This window comes from Poromitra crassiceps, assembly GCF_964638095.1.
Source record: "Poromitra crassiceps genome assembly, chromosome: 28".
In the NCBI taxonomy this organism is placed as follows: Eukaryota; Metazoa; Chordata; class Actinopteri; order Beryciformes; family Melamphaidae; genus Poromitra; species Poromitra crassiceps.
This window is the reverse complement of record NC_139651.1, coordinates 2,103,457-2,127,017: the sequence shown is the minus strand read 5'-3', so window position 1 is coordinate 2,127,017 and position 23,561 is coordinate 2,103,457. Positions and strand designations below refer to the sequence as shown.

Sequence of the window (23,561 nt, the reverse complement as noted above, 5' to 3'; positions counted from 1 at the left end):
TGGTAACACCTCTAGTCATGTACCGGCTGACTCTACACAGTCCGCTTCCGATGCTGCGTTTGACTTTGTGCCCTTCTTGGTGTCTGATGTTCTGCATGCCCTGCAGACACTTGACCCCAAGAAGACTGCTGGGCCTGACGGCCTTGATCCTTTTCTTCTGAAACTGGCAGCTGTGATTGTAGCTCAACCAATCACAGACATTTTCAATCTCTCTATTGCTTCTCAGAAACTGCCTGTCTTATGGAAACAAGCCTTTGTCACACCTCTGTTAAAGTCTGGTGACTCAGCTGAAATGAATAATTATAGACCTATTTCTAATCTTTCTGCTTTAGCAAAGATTTTGGAGTCTCTAGTATCAGACCAGATTAAAATGTTTCTTGACTCCAACAATATACTAAATCCTATGCAATCGGGATTCAGACCTGGGCATAGCACCGTTTCTGCTAGTCTTAAAGTATTAGATGATATTAAGGCTGCCATTGACAAGAAATCTGTTTGTGTTGCGTTATTTGTTGATTTAACCAAGGCATTTGATACAGTTGATCATGCTATTTTAATTGACATTCTTTTGAAGGCGGGCTTCTGTCAGAATGCGGCTGATTGGTTTCAGAGTTATTTGTCCGACCGCACACAACTTGTAAGGTTTGGTAATGTTGTTTCGGATCCTGTTGTCTTGGAGAAAGGGGTTCCCCAAGGTTCCGTCTTGGGGCCTCTTCTCTTCCTCCTATATGTAAACATAATTTGTGACCGTCTGAAATACTCACAGTACCACATGTACGCGGACGATACTGTTCTGTACTCCTCTGCTCCTTCCTGTGAAGCTGCTATTGCCAATCTTCAATCTGATTTCACCTCTTTGCAGCACGAGCTTAACGAAGCTAAGCTGCTCTTAAATGCCAGCAAAACTAAGACAATGTTATTTGCACATAGCAGCACTGTGGCTCCTCCGCTTGCTATCCACACACTTGAAGGGACAGCCATTGAGTATGTGGATACTTATAAATATTTAGGCTTTTGGCTGGATAAGGACCTAAATTTTAAACACCATATTGCAACTCTGTCCAGGAAGCTCAAATTCACCTTGGGCTCCTTGTATAGATTGAAATCGTGTTTTTCTATGCCTTCTCGTAAACGCCTGGTGGCAAGCCTGTTCATGTCTCAGTTAGACTATGGCGACACTATCTATAGATTCGCGAGTCCTACTACCCTGGCCAAACTTGATCCACTTTTTCATGCTGCTTTGAGATATATTTCCACCTCAGGCTACAGGACCCATCACTGTATCTTGTACAATCTAGTTGGATGGTCCTCCCTGACTATGCGTAGGATGCAGCATTGGTATATTCTCATGTATAAGACCATTCTGGGTAAGTTACCCTCTTACTTATGCTCTAAATTTGTGTCCATAACTACCTCGTATAATCTCAGATCCAACTGGTTGCGCTTTAAAGTGCCTCCTGTACGGACTGAGGCTGGCAAAAGAAGCTTGTCTTATTTTGGTCCCTGGTCCTGGAATGACCTGCAGACACGTTTTAAGTTGGTTTCTTTGATTTCGTTGTCCAGTTTTAAACACAAGTTGTCAGAGGTTCTTGTCTCGAGCTGCTCCTGTGGCAACATTTAAATTTCCACTGTGCACTTTGTCTCTTTATGCACTTTATGCCTCTCGTAGCAATATTTGGACTCCTCTGTGCACAATATGCCTCTGCACTTTATGCTTCTTTTATCATCATTTTATGACTATGATTTTAGGATGTAAATCGTAATATACGATTTTATTTCGTATGCTTTTTACTATTACTTCTGATGCAGTGTTGGTGTAGTCTGTGCTCTGTTTTAATTAGTTTTTGTATCTTGTATGTAAATGTGTGTATGATCTGATCTGTAACTTGCTGCCTTCTTGGCCAGGTCGCAATTGTAAAAGAGATTTCGTATCTCAATTTGTTTCTACCTGGTTAAATAAAGGTTATAATAATAATAATAATGAACAACATGGCTGGACTACAACATGACACTGAACAACATGGCTGGACTACAAGATGACACTGAACAACATTGCTGGACTACAAGATGACACTGAACAACATGGCTGGACTACAAGATGACACTGAACAACATGGCGGGACTACAAGATGACACTGAACAAAATGACTTGAAATATTCATCCCAAATGAAGGCTGGCGTTTCAATCTGCCACTTAATTGCAGAGCAATGACCAATCACAGCCGGACGATGGTGGACTGAAAAAGGCATCAGTGTAACGATCTGGCAATTATATCTGGTGATGTACTTTTATAAATATTTAAAAAAGCAGTGTCACCTTTCAGCAAGAAGGGCCCGGCAGGTTTGATTGTGTGTGGAGTTTGCATGTTCTCCTGTGCTCACCTGGGTTCGGGTGCTCCGGTTTCCTGCCACAGTCCAGAGACATACAGCTCAGGTGAATTGGAGACTTGTAGTGAGTGTGTGGGTGGTTGTCTATCTGTGTTAACCCTGCGATAGTCTGGCAATCTGTTTCCATGGCCTTCTGCCCATTGTATGCTGGATAGGCTCCAGCTCCCTGTGACCCTGAATAGGAAGATGCTTAGAAAATAAATGAATGAATGATTGAATATGTATGGAGGATTGTCAGGGGTTGCTGCTGCTATCTTTGCAAATATCATGATTGGTCACATGGCAGCTTCATAGTTTTTATGGATGGTTTGCTGTTGATTTTTGGAACAGGAACAAAACTGATAGACAGACCGAGAGACAGACAGACAGACATTGAAATTAAGTTTTTAGTACAGTATAATTTTAAGATGAAGATTCTGACACTAGCATACTGGACGCCACTGTCCACGTCAAATACCTGAATGGAATCATTTTGATTGCTAATCCAACATCTAATTTTCTAGAATTTAATTAATTTACCCAGTTATTAAACCTTTTTAATTAGATACACAATCACTTTATTAAACACAATCATTAGGTGGCTATAAAGTCCTTTAAGTTAAAAGACACAAGCCTGCAAATGTATATAATTAGTTAGTCTCACGTGGTCAGAACAAAGGCAACTACAACATCGTCTGAAACAGAGATTGAGACCATAAACTCATTATGAAAGTGTTTACTGAGGCAATAAATCAAGTGAGAAGTAGGGTCATTTTTCCCATTGACTTCCATACAATCAGACTTCTTTTTGCAGCCAGTGGAGTCGCCCCCTGCAGGCCATTCATAAGAATTCAGGTTTAAGACACTTCCACTTTCAATTCCATTTTCACAAATGGAGCTAGCCCTTTGTATGTAACAAATTTATGTATGATGAATGGCAATAGCCAGAATGCCATATTTGAGTTTTCAAAACAGAAGTCCACAAACCAATCCCCTGCAGGCCATTTGAAAGAATGTAAGACACTTCCGCATTGTCTTCAATTTTCACAGAGCTACCCCTTTGTGTGTAACACATGTGTGGTTTACCCTTTAGATCAGAGGATGCAGACAGCCTTGTAAATTAATTGTAAATTATTTACACATTTATAACAGGTGAGAAACACTGTACATTTGTGACATGTTAACATAGCACTTATTAATCATCTACAAATGTATATTAATGTTTTGTAAATTATTAGTTCATCAACTAAACGACTGAATGTTACAAAAGTCGCATTGCAGCCTTCATCCCTGAGATGAGTAACTCCAAACATGCCTATGGAATGGAATGAATTGATACATTGGAAGCTTTATTGTTAAATATTTAACAAAATGATTTTTTTAATCAATTTTAATTCTGATTATTAATTATTATTATTACATAAATTCTCTTTATTCTCATATCTAGGACCTAGGCCTACTTTGGGTAGGAAATGTCATGTAGGCTACTACTTTTTCATATAGGCTATATAAACTTGCCTTGCATAAATGAGTGAACTGACATTTCAAACGACTTCTGTTGGGACTCCAATCGCCTCTTGGCAACGAGTCCAATAACGCACGTTGGCTTTATCCCGACCCCCGAACAACAATGAAGTGTGCGATATTTGAAAAACAGCTGCACCACCGGTGAACCACGGGCCACCAATCATTTGTAGTCTGCACCTCAAGCGGCGGTTGAATCCCTCCTCCTTTCCCCACCTCTTCAAATCCATTGGTTGGCAGAGGAGCAGCGACAATGTTTAATGCACCATGCGGTGTCCGGAGTTCAGTCAGTGAGAGGAAGCGCTCTGTGGTGAAGGCTGTCCCGACGTGCGTAAAATACCAAACTACAGCTGGGTTTTATATATCCACCAAAATAGCCCTTTTTCTGACAGCTATAAAGAGAGCCGGGCGGGGACGCGGCGTGGTTGTTGACCGCCTCTTCGGCTACTGTCGCTCTGTGCGTGTGTGGACTTTTACGGGGACACGGGCGGACAAGGACACTGCTGGAATCAGTCACCCAGCCAGGCAGCGCTGTTTCGCCTGGGATAAAAAAAAAAACACTGACCGCTTCTCCGATATTACCCTCTTTGGATCTACCTTTTTATTCCTCATCTGGATTTTTTCTTTCTTTCTTGATTTCCACATCACATTTCTCCAGACAATAATGTTCCTTCTCTCCCCCCCTGAAGAACCGTGGTGACTCACTGCAGGCACCAAGGCGAGCCGCTGCATTCTAATCAGACAAGGCGGAGAGGACTTGAGCTCATTGACATTACAGTCATACTTTTGTGGGGAGCGCTTTTTTATATTTCCACTGCGCCGCACTGTAGGCTGCGTGTGCGTCGGAGGCTGGCTGGCTTGTTCCCCCGGCCGTCACAGAGAGGAGAGGATACGGTGGTGGTGGCACTGAACTGGCGAGGAGGGGGAAACTCTCCCTGAACCCCGCTGGAACTGTCGCGTTTCATCTTTCACGTTGCATTTGTTTACTATATATTTTCTGGTAAGTTCATGCCTTTATCAGTTATCTTTTCTAATGTTTATTAATGGTCCACTCTGCGGGCCGTGTCTGTTGCTCATTTCTAAGCGGTGCTTTAATTCACCTCTATGCGTTAGGATGCAACAGCTTCTCCCGAGGATGTAGCCTATCTTGCAGAGAGGGAGGGAGGGAGGAGAGGGAGACGGAGAGAGCAGCAGCAGAGAGAATTAAACGGCTGTGCTCAGACGAGATGTTGGCAGCTCATTTCTGGATTTTCATATGGCTCATTTTAAATATCCGGATTATGCGGATTTGTTAATGCGTGTAAGAGGCTCATTTTACGCACACTTTATTTAAATAGCCGCCACAATAGGCGTCTTCCGCTGTGCGTCTGCAGTGTGTTACCACGTTATTAAAGTTGCCCTATTGCAGCTTCCAATCAGCGTCTTCGTAATCGATCTGAATGGGCTATTATTATCGCGTTTTGGTTCAAGTCGTCCGTTGCACAACGGAGACACATTAAAATGTATGCTGGATGTTGTGCTCATCATAATGTAGTAAATAGCCGACAAGAGGAGTCGTTGTTGTCCTTGTCCTAGGCTATCAAGGCTGCGCTGAGTCCCTTCCCAAGGTTAACTAATTGACAAGCTTCCCCCATAATTGTGGAGATGAATTACGCATGAGCTGTGTTTCATATTGGCTCAGCGGTGGATCTGATTTCTTACTGGCAGATAGATATATGGCAAGTCTAGCTCAGCCTGTTTTTATCTGTTTGACTAATCAATATATTTTTCTATTTTCTTTCTTAGGTGCTATGAGTGAACACTTACAGTGACTATATATTCTGTTTGGTGGAGACCGGGATTGCGATTATTGCTCAGATGAGTCTGGGCGCTCAGCTGAATATAAATTAGGTGCTCAGCACCACAGATTGCTGGAAGGACACAGAAGGCGCAAAAAAAAGACAATCTGCATAGACGATTACCGAGGCCTCACATGATGATGAACAGAACTGTTTGTTTGATCATGAATATGAATCAAAGAAATACCAAATTTGGTCGGCACATCAACAGGTCGAAGGAAGCATAACCACGTCGCAGATCATAAGCTCTTAAACGGAACGGGGGATGTATCTTTCCATTTTCTTTTTCCTTCTCTTGTGGGCTCAAGCCCTCACGCTGAAAAACTTGAATTACTCTGTCCCGGAGGAGCAGGGTCCCGGGACAGTGATCGGGAACATTGCCAAAGATGCCCGACTCGGACTCGAACAGACGGGCCCGGGACAGGGCAAGAAAGCCAACTTCAGGGTGCTGGAGAACTCTGCCCCGCACCTCATCGACGTGGACCCTCAGAGCGGACTGCTGTACACCAAGCAGCGCATCGACAGGGAAACACTGTGTCGGAGGAGCCCCAAGTGCCAGCTGTCCATGGAGGTGTTTGCCAACGACAAGGAGATCTGCATGATCAAAATAGATATCACGGACATCAACGACAACTCGCCCACGTTCCCCTCGGACCAAATTGATATTGACATTTCGGAGAACGCGTCGCCGGGCACGCGCTTCCCGCTGACCAGCGCGCACGACGCGGACGCCGGGGAGAACGGCCTGAAGACCTATCAGATAACGCGGGACGACTACAATCTATTCTCGTTGGAGGTCAAATCGCGCGGGGACGGGACCAAGTTCCCCGAGTTGGTCATTCAACGACCGTTAGACAGAGAGGAGCGGAGCCATCACACGCTTATTCTGTCTGCCACCGACGGCGGGGAGTATCCTCGCTCGGGGACCATGCAGATAAACGTGAAAGTTATTGATTCTAATGATAATAGCCCTGTGTTTGATCAGCCCTCCTATGTCGTGGAAATCCCTGAAAATTCACCCCCTGGTAAAGTGCTCATCGATTTAAACGCCACTGATCCTGATGAGGGCAACAATGGACAGGTAGTGTATTCATTCAGTGGCTATGCCCCAGAGAGGATCCGGGAGCTCTTCTCCATAGATTCCAGAACGGGGGTCATAAAGATCCAGGGAGAAATTGACTACGAAGAGAGCCCAATTATTGAAATTGATGTCCAGGCGAAGGATCTAGGTCCCAATCCAATCCCCGGGCATTGTAAAGTCACCGTTAAAGTGCTGGACAGGAATGATAACTGGCCTTCTATAGGCTTTGTGTCCGTGAGACAGGGGGCCATCAGCGAGGCGGCCCCCCCAGGCACTGTCATCGCTCTGGTCCGTGTCACCGACAAGGACTCGGGCAGGAACGGGCAGCTTCAGTGCCGAGTGCTGGGCAGTGTCCCCTTTAAGCTGGAGGAGAACTACGATAACTTCTACACGGTGGTGACGGACAGGCCGCTGGACAGAGAGGCGCAGGACGAGTACAATGTCACCATTGTGGCCAAAGACAACGGCATCCCTCCTCTGAACTCCACAAAGTCGTTCACCGTAAAGATCCTGGACGAGAACGACAACGTCCCTCGCTTCACCAAGTCCGTTTACCTCCTGCAGATCCCGGAGAACAACATCCCCGGGGAGTTCCTGGGTTCGGTTCTGGCCCACGACTCGGACCTGGGCCAGAATGGCACGGTGTACTACAGCATCGTCAACTCCAACGTGAGCGGAGGCGACGTCAACACCTACGTGAACGTGAACGCCGCTAACGGAGCCATCTACGCCGTGAGATCCTTCAACTACGAGCAAATCAAATACTTTGACTTCAAGATCCTCGCTCGAGACAACGGCTCTCCCCACCTGGAGAGCAACACCACGGTGCGCATCAGCGTCCTGGACGTCAACGACAACATCCCCGTCATCGTCCTGCCGCTGCTCCAGAACGACACGGCGGAGATCCACGTGCCGCGCAACGTCGGCGTCGGCTACATCATCACCACGGTGAGGGCGGTGGACAACGACTACGGCGAGAGCGGCCGGCTCACCTACGAGATCTCGGACGGCAACGAGGAGCACCTCTTCGAGATCGACCCGGTGACCGGGGAGGTGCGCACGGCCCACCCGTTCTGGGAGGACGTGAGCCCCGCGGTGGAGCTGATCATCCGGGTCATGGACCACGGCAAGCCCGCCCTCACCGCCGCCGCCCGCCTCGTCGTCAAGGCCTACAACGGCCCCGTGCCCGGCGGGGAGCCGCGCATCAACGAGGAGAACCGCAACTGGGACATGTCCCTGCCGCTCATCGTCACCCTCAGCATCATCTCCGTCATGCTGCTGGCTGCCATGGTGACCATAGCCATCAAGTGCAAGCGGGAGAACAAGGAGATCCGTACCTATAACTGTCGCATTGCAGAGTACTCGCACCCGCAGCTGGGGAAAGGCAAGAAGAAGAAGATCAACAAGAACGACATCATGCTGGTTCAGAGCGAGGTGGAGGAGCGCGATGCCATGAATGTGATGAATGTGGTAAGCAGCCCCTCTTTGGCCACCTCTCCTATGTACTTTGACTACCAGACACGCCTGCCCCTCAGCTCACCAAGGTCAGAAGTTATGTACCTCAAACCCACTGCCAATAACCTCAGCGTGCCCCAAGGCCACGTGGGATGCCACACCAGCTTCACAGGGCCAGTCACCAGCACTACAGACACACCTACTAACCGCATGTCCATCATACAGGTAAGACCGAATATACATTGATCTTTCTGCTTGACTATTTGAAAATGTGAGAGCGTTTCCACGTCGTGACACCCCTCAGGGAGTCAACACGCCAACAATCTCCTGTGTCAGCTCTCGCCTCTTATTTTGAAGAATGACTACAAACGAGAGGAGAGAGAGACAGGCCGAGAGACAGAGGAGCTCAGAGAGAGAGGGAGAGAGAGAGAGAGAGAGAGAGAGAGAGAGCATTAGAAGGACTAAACAGTCATTCAATAGCCCTTATAGAGCACGGCCAGGGACATCAACACAAATCAGTTATCTTTGACATTTGGGACGACGTGTGTGATGTCACACAACCGACACCAGATCTTTTCAATTAAGTTTTCATTCAGACGTTTTTATAAAACACAGAATTACTATCAATTAATTCCTGTGGAAGAGCAAGGTCTGCAAAGGGGGTTGAGTTATAAGTAGGCAAGTGTGAAACAGCAGGGATGTCTTGATAACTGAATATGAACTATCGACTGCTCCCACAAAGGCGATATATATCATCTAAAAATATCATGATCTCATAATTAGCGCCTGTAGTTAAAAATATATTCAGCCACGCTAAATCTAATGAAGGAGCTCAATCAATAAAGAACTTCAAGTGTTTTTTTTCCGTATGGCATATTTTTACCACTTAAACCTTGTTAGTATCCGTGGATTTACGCAGTCCTTGGTGGTTGATGAGATGCAAATCTCCATCAACAGAGCCATATTGGCCATGCTAATCATTAAGAGTGAAAAACACCCATTCCTATTTGGTTGCTGTTTGCTTCTTCACGGGATGAGAAGCTCACTCAACAGATCTGTATTTAAATTGGCTCGTTATGATGACACATTTTCCCAATTATCCTAGTCAAAATAGTGAAGGAGAAAAACCCACACTGCTCATCCAGTACCAGCCTTTCTGAGTTGTTGCAGCTATCAAAATGAGTGAAAAAGACACATCCACACACACTCAAATCTATGCAAAAATCAGATTTAATATGCAAGCTCTCTGTCAAAGACCTTGCAGGTCTATGACCTTCTTCAAGGCACACATGCCTTCTCCAAAGCACACATGCCTTGAAGAAGGTTTATGAGCCAAAGCTTGCATATTAAATAAGACTTGAGTTTGTGGATGCTGTTTTTCTCCCAATTATTATAGTAAAAATAAATTCAAAAGGAATATCTCTGCTACAGCGATACATACAGTACCCATATACATTAACAATATCAGCAGTACTACAAGGTCATTCATCCAATCACATGGCTTTAATGATTTGTGTGGCTAGTTGTGGTCAGAGCCGTGTAAGAAGAGTTGCGACATGGACCAGTTTTTTACTCTCAAGAGTTCCAGGCAGGAAGTAAGGTCCTGGATTAAGCAGCACTGTCGAGTTGCAGCAAAATAGACAGTTTGTGTTGTACTCTGAAAGGGGTTTTTCCCCCTTGAATCAAATTGTACATTATCAGCTTTATTTTAGCATGCAAAAGTAGCGCGAGACCCCTTCCTGGCTGTTCATTGGCTAATGAGTCTCACATTTTGGTCCTCCGCTGACGCCACTCTCTCTCTAGAGGACACTAGTTGTGGTGAATTTAATTCCTAGAGATTAGCAGATTATCCTTTACTTTGTATGTCTTTGTGGGGACTACTTGGGTGTGTAAACCATAACGTGACCACTTCTGTGTCTCTTTGGCCTTAAGCCCATTAAAGTCTGCCATGTCAGACTAGGATTGTCCTCCTTAAGACAAAGTGGACACCACTAAGTGGACACCACTGAGTATGCGCTATTTGAGATGAAGGGCAGTTGGAGCCAGCTGAGCTCTTTGTCACCTGTTGTTATGTTCTTAAAGGAACACTCTGCCCATTTTCAACCAGTTTTGTATCATTAGAACATCAGTAGTATATCAGAAAACTGTAGTCTGTCATTTAATTTGACAGTTATTGAGTGTTAAAGTGTGGACCAGTGACATCACTGGTCCACACTAACTCAAATGAATAACTCATTAACTCAAATCAACTCTCAATAACTGTCAACTAGATGAATGACTTCAAAACCGTCATCTAGTTTGACAGTTATTGAGAGTTGATTTGAGTTAATGAGTTATTAATTTGAGTTAATGTGGACCAGTGATGTCACTGGTCCACACTTTAACACTCAATAACTGTCAAATTAAATGACAGACTTCAAAACAGTTTACAGTTTTCTGATATACTACTGATGTTCTAATGATACAAAACTGGTTGAAAATGAGCGGAGTGTTCCTTTAATATGACATTATAAAATAACTCTATGGTCACTTCTGCTATTTTGGTTCTGTCTTTGATCGTGATATTATTTAGTAGAACTTGTGTATGGCCATTCTTTCTCATACATTGCGATGGACTGTATCGACTAGATTTTCTATTAGGCTGTCTCTGCTAGCTTTTTGTGTCCCACTGGTTTGCTGTGGACGTGTCTGTGAGGATGACTGTGATCCGATGTGACATGTTCCCACCAGGGAGGAAGGCCAGTGTCTGTTGTTGCCACTCTGTCTCCGCCCTGCTGCTATGATGAGCCAGCTGCATGGGGAGGTCAGGGGTCACAGCACAGAGACCGTTATAGGCTTCCTCATCAGAAGGGACAGCATAATTGCCGGTCCACTCAGTCTGCAGGCTGTCTGGCTCCTAATGTAGGCCGTGATGAATGAATGAGGCTGTGTTGGGCAAGTTACTTTCAAAATGTAATATACTACATATTACTAGTTACTTGCATTCGAAAGTAATACGTTACTTTACAATATTACTTTCTGTGTAGAGTAACTCGTTACTTATTACACTACTTTTGCATTACTTTCACCAAAACAACAGCAGCAGTAGAATGACATTGCGGCCCCGGAACCATCCCAAAAAAAAAATCAACCGCCTTCAAGTCAGTGTAAACAATCCAAAATTCTAAATGTTATCATTTTCCTTTGTTATTGTCATCTATAGTGGTTATTTACATAAAAACACACAGTTTGATTAGGAAATGATTGTATCTTTTTTTAAATATCTGCTTTGATTTAATCAAATGTAACTCAATTTGTAACTTGAGTTACTCGACAAAGTAACTGGTATAATATGACTGAAATCCTATAAGTAATAAATTATATTACTGAGTTACTGCTGAAAGCAATATATTACATGTAATATGTTACTTTTGTAATGAGTTACCCCCCAACACTGTGAATGAGGCTGTGTTGAAGCCGCCCGTAGACGCCCGTTTTGTTACACTTCCTGTTTCCTCCCCTCCTTCAGACAGTCAGAGGGGAAACGAGTAGCACAGTAGGAGCGGCAGCGGCGGCAGCGACGCATTCCTGGGTGTCGTGTTGTTTACAGAGGGTCCCCTACACGCAGCGCGGGCGCACAGGGTGCTCTTTTGTATTATTCAACAGAAACCCGTGTAGAGGGAGATGGCCCCGGGCATCAGGTTTCTTCTAAAGACGTACAGAATCCTATCAGTTTCCTCTTCTCCCCCCCCTCCCCACCACCTCCTCGCTTCTTCCCCCTCTCTCTCTCTCCGCGTGGACAGTAAGTAACCCGAGTCCGAGAAGAGTGGCTATGGGAAAAATGTCAGGAAACAAAGACAGAATCCCCCTTCCATCGATCCCAGTGCCTCTCCGCCGATCTGTCACTACGGTTGCCAGAGCGGGAGAGGCTAAATAGGAAAAATAATAACGTGAAGGAGCCATATATCGCAGGCTCAGATTCACAAGGGCACCTTAGCGCTGCTGTCTTCATCTGCACCTAGGACTGTAGGGCACCTTAGCGCTGCTGTCTTCATCTGCACCTAGGACAGTAGGACACCTTAGTGATGCTGTCTTCATCTGCACCTAGGACAGTAGGACACCTTAGTGATGCTGTCTTCATCTGCACCTAGGACAGTAGGACACCTTAGTGATGCTGTCTTCATCTGCACCTAGGACAGTAGCTCACCTTAGTGCTGTTGTCTTCATCTGGACCTAGGACTGTAGGGCACCTTAGCGCTGCTGTCTTCATCTGCACCTAGGACAGTAGGACACCTTAGTGATGCTGTCTTCATCTGCACCTAGGACAGTAGGACACCTTAGTGATGCTGTCTTCATCTGCACCTAGGACAGTAGGACACCTTAGTGATGCTGTCTTCATCTGCACCTAGGACAGTAGCTCACCTTAGTGCTGTTGTCTTCATCTGGACCTAGGACTGTAGGGCACCTTAGCGCTGCTGTCTTCATCTGCACCTAGGACAGTAGGACACCTTAGTGATGCTGTCTTCATCTGCACCTAGGACAGTAGGGCACCTTAGTGCTGCTGTCTTCATCTGGACCTAGGACAGTAGCTCACCTTAGTGCTGCTGTCTTCATCTGGACCTAGGACAGTAGGGCACCTTAGCGCTGCTTTCTTCATCTGCACCTAGGACAGTAGGGCACCTTAGCGCTGCTGTCTTCATCTGCACCTAGGACAGTAGGACACCTTAGCGCTGCTGTCTTCATCTGCACCTAGGACAGTAGCTCACCTTAGCGCTGCTGTCTTCATCTGCACCTAGGACTGTAGGGCACCTTAGCGCTGCTGTCTTCATCTGCACCTAGGACAGTAGGACACCTTAGTGCTGCTGTCTTCATCTGCACCTAGGACAGTAGCTCACCTTAGCGCTGCTGTCTTCATCTGCACCTAGGACAGTAGGGCACCTTAGCGCTGCTGTCTTCATCTGCACCTAGGACAGTAGGACACCTTAGTGCTGCTGTCTTCATCTGCACCTAGGACAGTAGGGCACCTTAGCACTGCTATCTTCATCTGCACCTAGGACAGTAGGGCATAGGGAACCTTAGCACTGCTGTCTTCATCTGGACCTAGGACAGTAGGACACCTTAGTGCTGCTGTCCTCATCTGCACCTAGGACAGTAGGACACCTTAGTGCTGCTGTCTTCATCTGCACCTAGGACAGTAGGGCACCTTAGTGCTGCTGTCTTCATCTGCACCTAGGACAGTAGGACACCTTAGTGCTGCTGTCCTCATCTGCACCTAGGACAGTAGGACACCTTAGTGCTGCTGTCCTCATCTGCACCTAGGACAGTAGGACACCTTAGTGCTGCTGTCCTCATCTGAACCTAGGACGGCAGGGCAACTGTAGCAGCATGCAACTCCCAGAGTCTCTCCACAGGGCTGCTGGGTCTAATGATGTTTTATAGTGGTGCACCGGCAGACAGGCTCAGGCTGGGCCGGGTGCTGGAGCTGGGAGAGGAGAGGAGAGGAGGGGAATAATAGCAGCATATCAGCAGAGCTCTGCTGGCCTTATCGTTGTCACCACTGTGCCGGCACCAGGCCCAGTGGAAAGAGCTTCATTTCATTTGTAAAGAGAATTCGTGCGGGTAAGGAGATGGATGATACGTAATGATGCCTAAGTCCGCTTAAGGCGTTGAAGGTTATTACTTACTGCAGGAATCAAGGTTAAAAGCAATCCGCGGCGAAACTCCTCAATGCTCAGGGAGAAGGGATTTCACTAATTCCCTTCCGAAAGAGTGATCCTGCAGCAACACTCTGTCTCCCAATACGTTGGAGGATTTGGTCCCAGGCTTCAGCAGCTGGTGCCGGGCGGAGCTGTGGCCCTTCTCCTCTGACTGGTTTAGAAGTTTCTCCTCTGCTCTCCTCCAGAGAGAAGCTGTACCCTCACGGTACACACACTCCCCTCACCGTACTACACACTCCCCTCACCAAACATACTATGGCTCCTGTGTTTCAATGCTCATGACATTTAAATGGCCTCTGAATCAGCGCATTGATCTGTTTTGATAACAGCGTTGTAATTTGATGAGGTACGAAACCCTAATTAAAGTGAAACCTGTCTCGGCGGGAGAGCGTCCACGTTAATGGGTGCAGGTGGTGGTGGTGGTGCAGCAGAGGCAAGGCAGAGACAGAAAGGCTATAAAAGCTTCCTTTAGGGGGCGACAATCTGCCTCGAGTAGACTGGCAATGAAGTGATGGTGTCAAGGAGGAAAAGGGCTTCTAGTCTCTCCGCTGACTGACTGACTGACTGACTGACTGACTGACTGAAGAAGCTTCTCACTGCTCTGGTGAAATACAAATGTCAGAGATAAATGCATGAAACATGAAATCTCGACACCAACTCTTTCTCGAATCCTCTCTTCTCCCACATGTGTTTGACATTGAATCACCGAATTGATCAAGACGATTCTTGATCCTTTACGTTATCCATAATTCTTTCATTGTCATTGCATTACTGTATACAAGCCCTGAAACGACGATGCTCCGACTGACTGGCAGCCAATTGTCTAGATTTACACGAGGCTGGAAGACGCAGCTCAGATGTGTGATTGTGAGCGTTTAAGCAGCGTTACGCACACACACAATATAGTGTACGAGATAGATGTCTCTCTCCTTTGATCTGTTTACGTTGATCACATGCATGGCCACAATGCAGCTTGAGCAGATGTTTGAATATGGAGGGTTCCAGGAATGGTCTTACTCTGCATAATTTAGGGAGATGCTGTGTGTGTGTGTGTGTTGTGTGTGTGTGTTTGTGTGTGTTGTGTGTGTGTGTGTGTGTGTGTGTGTGTGTGTGTGTGTGTGTGTGTGTGTGTGTTTGTGTGTATGAACTCATTGTGTATTCCAGGCGTGTGATTTAAGCCTTTAGCTGGCAGTCTCCGTGACAGAGCCCCCTCTCTTCTATGAGCGTGACAATCTTTGCATTTGTCCGAGGCTTGAGACACCCTTCCTTCAGCATGCACACGCACACACACGCACGCACGCACTCACGCACACACTCACGCACACACACACACACACGCACATACACACATGCACACATTTATCTGGACTTGGGCTGTTTTGAAGGCTCCTGTGGAAAGGACTTATCAGAGGCTCTGCTTTATATTGTATTGAAATTGCTCCCACACTTCAATGGACATTGAGGCAATGAATAGAAAAGCTTTCCTTTCATCTTTAGATAAGTCCACTGCTCTGTATCGTTCCATACGCTGACTTTGGTCCAACTGTTGCAGACGAGGCCGAGAAGCAGCGCAGGAAGTCAGTGCACAGAGTGTATATGTGATGCAGACGGGGCCGGGCAGCGCAGGAAGTCAGTGCACAGAGTGTGTATGTGTTGCAGACGGGGCCGAGCAGCGCAGGAAGTCAGTGCACACAGAGTGTGTATGTGTTGCAGACGGGGCCGAGCAGCGCAGGAACTCAGTGCACACAGAGTGTGTATGTGTTGCAGACGGGGCCGAGCAGCGCAGGAACTCGGTGCACACAGAGTGTGTATGTGTTGCATGCAGACGGGGCTGAGCAGCGCAGGAACTCAGTGCACACAGAGTGTGTATGTGTTGCATGCAGACGGGGCCGAGCAGCGCAGGAACTCAGTGCACACAGAGTGTGTATGTGTTGCAGACGGGGCCGAGCAGCGCAGGAAGTCAGTGCACACAGAGTGTGTATGTGTTGCAGACGGGGCCGAGCAGCGCAGGAACTCGGTGTACACAGAGTGTGTATGTGTTGCATGCAGACGGGGCCGAGCAGCGCAGGAACTCGGTCCACACAGAGTGTGTATGTGTTGCAGGCGAGGCCGAGCAGCGCAGGAACTCGGTGCACACAGAGTGTGTATGTGTTGCAGGCGAGGCCGAGCAGCGCAGGAACTCGGTGCACACAGAGTGTGTATGTGTTGCAGGCGACGCCGAGCAGCGCAGGAACTCGGTGCACACAGAGTGTGTATGTGTTGCAGACGGGGCCGAGCAGCGCAGGAACTCATTTATAGAAATGAGAGACAGTTCAAGAAGGCACGTGTAATTTGTGTACTCTGTCCCCCAGTCGAGCTCCTCTGGGCCACTAGGCCAGATCTGTTTTATTTTAGCCTCGCCAGTACATTAAAAAGACGGCTAGCCTTGGGGTGTGTCTTCATACTTTCTCAAATAAACCTACTGCTACTGTACATAACACACTATGTGCCGGATTCTGAATTATTAATAGTCCGTTTTACTTTTCCTTCGTCTCCCCTAAGCTCACATGATAGATACTACTGAAAGGGAAGCGCAGTCAGACCTGGAAATGTGGCTCTGGGGACCGCCGGTGAATTATGTTATCTCTATATAGCCAATTTAACCAAAGCAAGGGGAAAAAATCTGTTGTTTTTGTTTCATTTATTAGCAAGCATTATCTCTGTCGGTTTTCTCTCTTGGCTGCGGAGCTTCTTGTCTCTCTTTCAGTACAGATGCACCCGGGTACGAGCGGGCGTAGCGCCGAGCTCAACACCACCGCAGCAGCTATATTTGCTTCCCCCCCCCCCTTTGCATTAATAAATCATAGCGTTTAACGAAATCAGAGGCAAGTGGAAGATGTCACGATAAACACCCGAGATCTTCCGCTAACATATTTGTGAACACGGAGGGGGGAAGGAGAGGGCAGAAGACACAGGCTAAGTGGGGAAAACACAAACTCAATATTAAATAAGCAGAATATGAGCATCCAGCGTTCCATTTAGCATAATCCGCTTTTCATCTTGTTTTTTCCTCACTGACTCTTCGCTTTCTTTTGCGACGACGGATGCATCTGCCCCACAGAATTTGCAGCGTGTTATTATTATAAGAGAGGGAATGGAGAGACGTTCCTGAGCAGGAAATGTAACATTTAAAAATGTCCAGTAGCAGGATAGGAAGAAGAAGAAGAGAAATCCCACGGTGGAAATAAACCATATCCTCTTCCTCACTGTTCGTGCTTAATTCGCCCCCCCATCCCCAGTCCCCGTGGACAAGAGTGAGACAGCCTCGGGCTGCGAATTCAGCATACTTCTTCTTCCAAGATTTTCCCAATTAATAATAGCCCATTAGCAGAGACACAGTGTGAGGACACTGAAAGTTTGGATGAGATTGAGGCGGCGGTTGGAAGGGAATGTTTTATTTATTACAAGTTCTCAAAAGTAACCAAGTAACCCGGCCCTGATGAATAACTGAATAGAAAACATGGAGGCCTTTGACTATCCCCACCTCCAGACTCTGTGTAACACTTAGCAAACTATACTGTACAGTCAAACTCTGCACAGGGATGACTGCATGGATGGATGGATGGATGGATGGATAGATAGATAGATAGATAGATAGATAGATAGATAGATAGATAGATAGATAGATAGATAGATCGATCGATCGATCGATAGATAGATCGATAGATACAGTAGATAGATAGATAGATAGATAGATGGATGGATGGATAGATAGGGGCCATTTACACCTGGCATTAACATGCGCTTTCTGCCATCAGATTGCAATCAGATTGTGCTTGACCACTTGAAAGTACAGGTGTAAACGCCCCCAAGACACATCAGATCAGATCAGATTGCAATCTGATCGGCCAAAACACCTCCGGAGGTGGTCAGGGACGCATTGTGTAGTGTACACATTGAGCACAAGTGTGAATGCAATGTGTCCTCTCAATCTGGATACAGCAACTGTATGCGGATTGAGAGGACACCCATTTTGGGTGATCAGATTGCCATCAGATTGTAATCTGATCACCCAAAATGCATGTTAACTAACGCCAGGTGTAAATGAAATCAGGCTAATGTGGTCAAGCACAATCTGATGGCAGAAAACACAATGTTAATGCCAGGTGTAAATGGCCCCATGGATGGATAGATAGATAGATAGATAGATAGTCTCAGTCTGACAAAATCTAATTTTTAGTCTACATCCAGCCCAACTCAAAGGAACTAATACAGGTACCTACCCACCTCAGCTTAATAGTATGTATGTGTGGAACACAAACATACTATTAATACGCGTACTGTACCTTTACACCCCTAATACATACATGCATGCATGCATACATACATACATACATAATTGATCCGTGTAAACATACACAGATAAATACTATACATATATGCATAGACTCAGTCATTCAGTAATTCACTTATTCCTACAGATTCAGGCTGTATAAAGGATAGACAGAGTGGAAATTTGACAACCACTAAATCTAGTTTCAGCGCGCCTATTGTGCATTTATATGGTAACAAAGGCGTATCTGTGCTGTGTGTCGTTTGCATATTCAATTATGTGCACAGACCTCCTGGCCTTTTAACAAGAGAATTCAGTTTTTGCAGCGTGGAGAAGGAGGAGCAGGATATGAGAGCACAGGTTGACCTCTGAGGTGGCACAGGTTGACCTCTGAGATGGCACAGGTTGACCTCTGAGATGGCACAGGTTGACCTCTGAGGTGGCACAGGTTGACCTCTGAGGTGGCACAGGTTGACCTCTGAGGTGGCACAGGTTCACCTCTGAGATTCTGCAGCCACATTCAACCAATTTGCTTGGTCAATAAGAGGCAGCGTATTGGAGATGGCATGGCCACTATAATAAGTGTGGATTTTCAGTGTGTGGACCTAAACGTGTGTCTCTTGTGTGTGTGTGTGTGTGTGTGTGTGTGTGTGTGTGTGTGTGTGTGTGTGTGTGTGTGTGTGTGTGTGTGTGTGTGTGTGTGTCCATGTGTCTGTGTGTGTGTGTGTGTGCGTGTCTGTGTCTGTGTCTGTGTGTTCAAGATTCAAGATTCAAGATTTTTATTGTCACTCCATGGTACAAGTATCACGTGTGAAATTATTGTGCTGTGGACTCCGTTTACAACATAGTACAAATATAACAGGGCATATGGGTGCAAAAACAACAAGAGACACAACAAGCAATAAGGCAGTATAGTGATAAGACAAGTCAGAGACAGTGGCATATTCACTGCACATAGGTGCACATGTCGTGTGCATACTTTAAACGTGCTTAAACATTTTAAATTCGACGTATTTGACATACAGGTGCAAATAGCATATACCTTATTAAACATACAATTAAACATTAGACATACGTAATGGTAGCAGCTACAGTACGGTACAGTACGGCTACTACACTATTTGTGTATGTTAAGGAGTCTCGTGGCCTGCGGGAAGAAACTGTTCCTCAAGCGATTTGTGCGTGCTTTTGGAACCCTGTATCTCCTCCCTGAGGGTAACAGTGGCTGTTGTGGGGATGGTTTGTGTCTGTGATGTTTGTGTGTGTGTGTGTGTGTGTGTGTGTGTGTGTTGTGGTGGTGAGGGGGCAGAGCCGTGTATATAGAAGAGTCATGACATCTCCATTCACTCCAATGGACCAGTTTTTTTACCCGGAAGTACGGTTCTGGATTAAGCAGCGCTGTCGAGTTGCTGCAGCAAAATGGACAGTTTGTGATGTTCTTTCAAATGATCAGACGTTATATAATCAAATTGTATATTATCAGCTTTAGTTTAGCATTCAAACGTCCTTCCTGGCTATTCATTGGCTACTGAGTCACGCATTTTGTAACCTCCGCTGGCGCCACTCTCTCTCTACTAGATTGCTCTGAGGGTGAGGGCAGCAAACAGACAAATCGTTCATCAGGAATCCACAGAGTGATTTGTCTTATTCACTGATAGCAGAGCTTCAACTGCTTTTGTTTGATTAGAAGTGATGCAGCTTAACGCAGTTTCAGTCCCACTGGCATCCAAAAAGGTTTTTAGAACCAAATCCTAATCTGAATCTGGGTAAATATTTTGATTGATGGATTTCTCCTTGACATTATTTGAAGGCTGTTTGTTGAAAGACTGCTGCTTCTGCTTACTTTGCCAGGCATTCTTGTTTTGTGTTGCGACTGTTTTCTCGCTGCACGCTCTGTGACAGTTACTTTGTCTTTGTTTTCCTGACCCTGCTGATACTTGCCAGTTGCGCACGATTCCAAACACCGCCTACACCTCAAGATGGATATGTGCATTTGACAAACCTTTCACTCCACCGTGTGTTTCTTTTCCAAATCATCCGATTCAGAAGCCTCTGCTTTCTAGGGAAATCTTGCAGGAACCTCTAGCAGCACACATAGAAAGAGAGAGAACACAACTGGTATATTTTGCTGTGAAACGGCCTGCAGGGGGGTTTTGAACCTTGCGACCTTGATGGATCTGGATCAAAGAACGCCCACAGGGGCCAACCTAGCATCAACACAGTGCACACACACACACACACACACACACACACACACACACACACACACACACACAAAAACAGAACCAAATATTACCTTTCAGACAGTGGAGCAAGCCAGCTAAAATGTCTCTGTGTGTGTGTGTGTGTGTGTGTGTGTGTGTGTGTGTGTGTGTGTGTGTGTGTGTGTGTGTGCGTGTGTGCGTGTGTGCGTGTGTGTGTGTGTGTGTATATACGTGCACACACGCGCACATGCACTTGTCCTACCACCAGCTGGGCTCTGTGAAGCACAAGCCCTGGCTCTCCCTTTTAGTTGTGAATGGGATCCCCCGCGGGGGGGCCCACGTAAGGCCCCGAGGCCTCTGAGATGCCCCCTGGGGGTCCTCAGACAGTAGTGCTTTGAGCAGCAGCATGGGGTGTTGCAGTCAGAGCCGATGATAGTGGGTGCAGATCAGTGTTGGGCAAGTTACTCTCAAAATGTAATATACTACTTATTACTAGTTACTTTCATTTGAAAGTAATAAGTTACTTTACAATATTACTGTCTGTGTAGCGTAACTCGTTACTTATTACACTACTTTTGCATTACTTTCACCAAAACAACAGCAGCAGCAGAATGACATCGCCACCCTGGAACCATCCCAAAAAATAATTTCTACTGCCTTGAAGTCAGTGTAAACCGCCCAAAATTCTAAATGTTATTCTTTCCCTTTGTTATTGTCATATATAGTGGTTATATGCATAAAAACACACAGTCTGATAAGGAAATTATTGTATCTTTATTTAAATATGTGCTTTGATTAAAAAAAGGTAACTCAATTTGTAACTTGAGTTACTTGACAAAGTAACTGGTATAATATGACTGAAATCCTATAAGTAATAAGTTATATTACTGAGTTACTGCTAAAAGCAATATATTACATGTAATATGTTACTTTTGTAATGAGTTACCCCCAACACTGGTGCAGATATAGGAGCGGACCTGATGCTAACGCGCACCGAGAGGCGCACGTAGCGCGCCGCAGACGGCTAACACGGGTGTAACATGGGCGTCATGGCGATGTGTTCTTTTTAAACTGCCCTGCGGCCGAGAGTCTCCTTGCTGTAAATCAAACACTTTTCAAAGTCAAACAAAGTGGAAGTAGCTCGGCTGCGTCTTGGCGCCGGGCCAAACCAGAGAGAGAGAGCTTTTTATTCCTGCCGTCCTCCTTCAACGCTGCCCCCTAAGGCATGAGCTGCGGAGCTAAGAGAATGAGTTAGTGGATCTCTCCTCTCACCTTCTCCCTGATTAGTATGATCACAGTGAGTTCTCTCGCTCCTTCTGTTGCTTTTCATTCTCCCTTCTTTTCTCTTTGCCGTTTATACAAAATATGACTCGGGCTCCGTTATGTGATTCATTGATCAGGGGAATTATGGCCTGAATAGCATCTCATTGCGGGTGACTAATCTCATCTAACGACTTTGTCAAAACAAAAGCGTTTGCAAAACAGGTTTAATTGCCACAAAATTACCCACACGTTAGATAACGTTGCGGTAGTCCATTCTCGATGGATCAAGTCCCCCCCCTTTCCCCCCCATTTCCTCCCCAATTGTACTCGACCAAGTCCCCCTGTTGTCCCGATCTGGGGAGAGCCGTAGACTAGCACCATGCTTCCTCCGATACATGTCGCCAGTCACTTAGTTTCACCGGCAGGACGTACAGTATAGCGCATGGTGGTAGGATCACGCTATTCGCCCCCAGTCACCCCCCCCCCCCTGAACAGGCGCCCCAATCAACCAGAGGGGGCACTAGTGCGCCGACCAGGACTCATACCCCACACCGTCTCCACGGTGCTACAGTGGGCGATTGCTTTTACCTCCACACCTGTGTGTGTGTGCGTGCATGCGTGTGTGTGCATGCGTGTGCGTGCGCGCGCGTGTGTGTGTGTGTGTGTACACGTGCACTGCTGTGTCTGAGGAGGCTCTGTCGCTATCTAATAGGAGAGCTCCCCCTGTCTCTCTGGTTTCTTCTTCTTGTATTTGTAGCTCAGTTTTGAAATGTGACTCCTGCGTCTCCGGCCTCCTCGTGTGCGTCCGGGGGGAGTTGACAGGCACTGTGTTTTGCGCCGGCTGTTCTCTGTTTGTGGCAACAGAGCGCTCTCAGATGTTGTTTCCTCAACAAAAGGCTCGGTAAGTGGTGGGCGCACACATGATCCGGCGTCCAATCGTTTGGCTGTGCCTGCTCTTCACATGATCTGTCGTCCAATCGTTGGGCTGTGCCTGCTCTTCACATGATCCCGTCGATCGTCAAATCGTTGGGCTGTGCCTGCTCTTCACATGATCCGTCGATCGTCCAATCGGTTGGCTGTGCCTGCTCTTCATATGATCCGGCGTCCAATCGTTTGGCTGTGCCTGCTCTTCAGGGTGTGAGTGGCGATGTGGAGCGCTAACGCCATGTATTGAAAATGCTATTCTAGTTTGTATTGTACGACACAGCTGTGCTCGATCGGCCCCTCGCTGTGTTCTCGTCTGCGAGAGACATCTTTTTGGGCCCTTTAGCATCCGGATCAATTGCCACTTCTTATCGATCCGAGCTCTGTTTGGTGGCAGATGGCAGAAATATTTTATTATCTGTGGCTCTGAGCATTGTTTGCTGAGAGAAGCCGGGTACACTTCAAGCAATGCCCCCCTCCTCCCCCCCCCCCCCCCCCTCTCTATCTCTCTCTCTCTCTCTCTTCGCCCCTCCCTCCCTCACCCCCCACTCTTTTCCATTTCTGACTCCCTCTCCTCCTCTCCTCTGCTCGTGTCATCTCAGATAAGCGTTGCAATTGCTCATGTTACTGACGACCCAAGCCAAATTCATGATGATGAGATTATGTTGTCACCAGTGCAGAGTGTATGTCTGCTGCATCGATCCACGCGCACTCTTAATAAATGAAGTAGCGCGATGGAGGCGTCGGCTCTGAACACATCTCGCTATTTATGCACACGCAACGCTGTTGACATGATGAATGGAGCTCAAATATTCTGCCCTTATCCTCTCATCTCATCCCCCTTTTCTCTCCTCTCCCCCTCTCTCCTCCTCCTCTCCCCTCTCCTCCTCTGCTCCC

General features: G+C 46.5%; 1 protein-coding gene across 1 annotated transcript in view; it reads left to right on the top strand.

The window, feature by feature from the left end:
• Positions 1-5,994: 5,994 nt before the first annotated feature.
• Positions 5,995-23,561, top strand: part of pcdh17 (protocadherin 17) — a gene marked incomplete at its 5' end in the record, with an annotated part of 96,481 nt that continues 78,914 nt past the window's right edge. The window contains one exon of the mRNA XM_083662202.1: positions 5,995-8,490. Coding sequence (XP_083518328.1) covers positions 5,995-8,490 — 2,496 coding nt within the window. The remainder of the gene's footprint in view (positions 8,491-23,561) is intronic.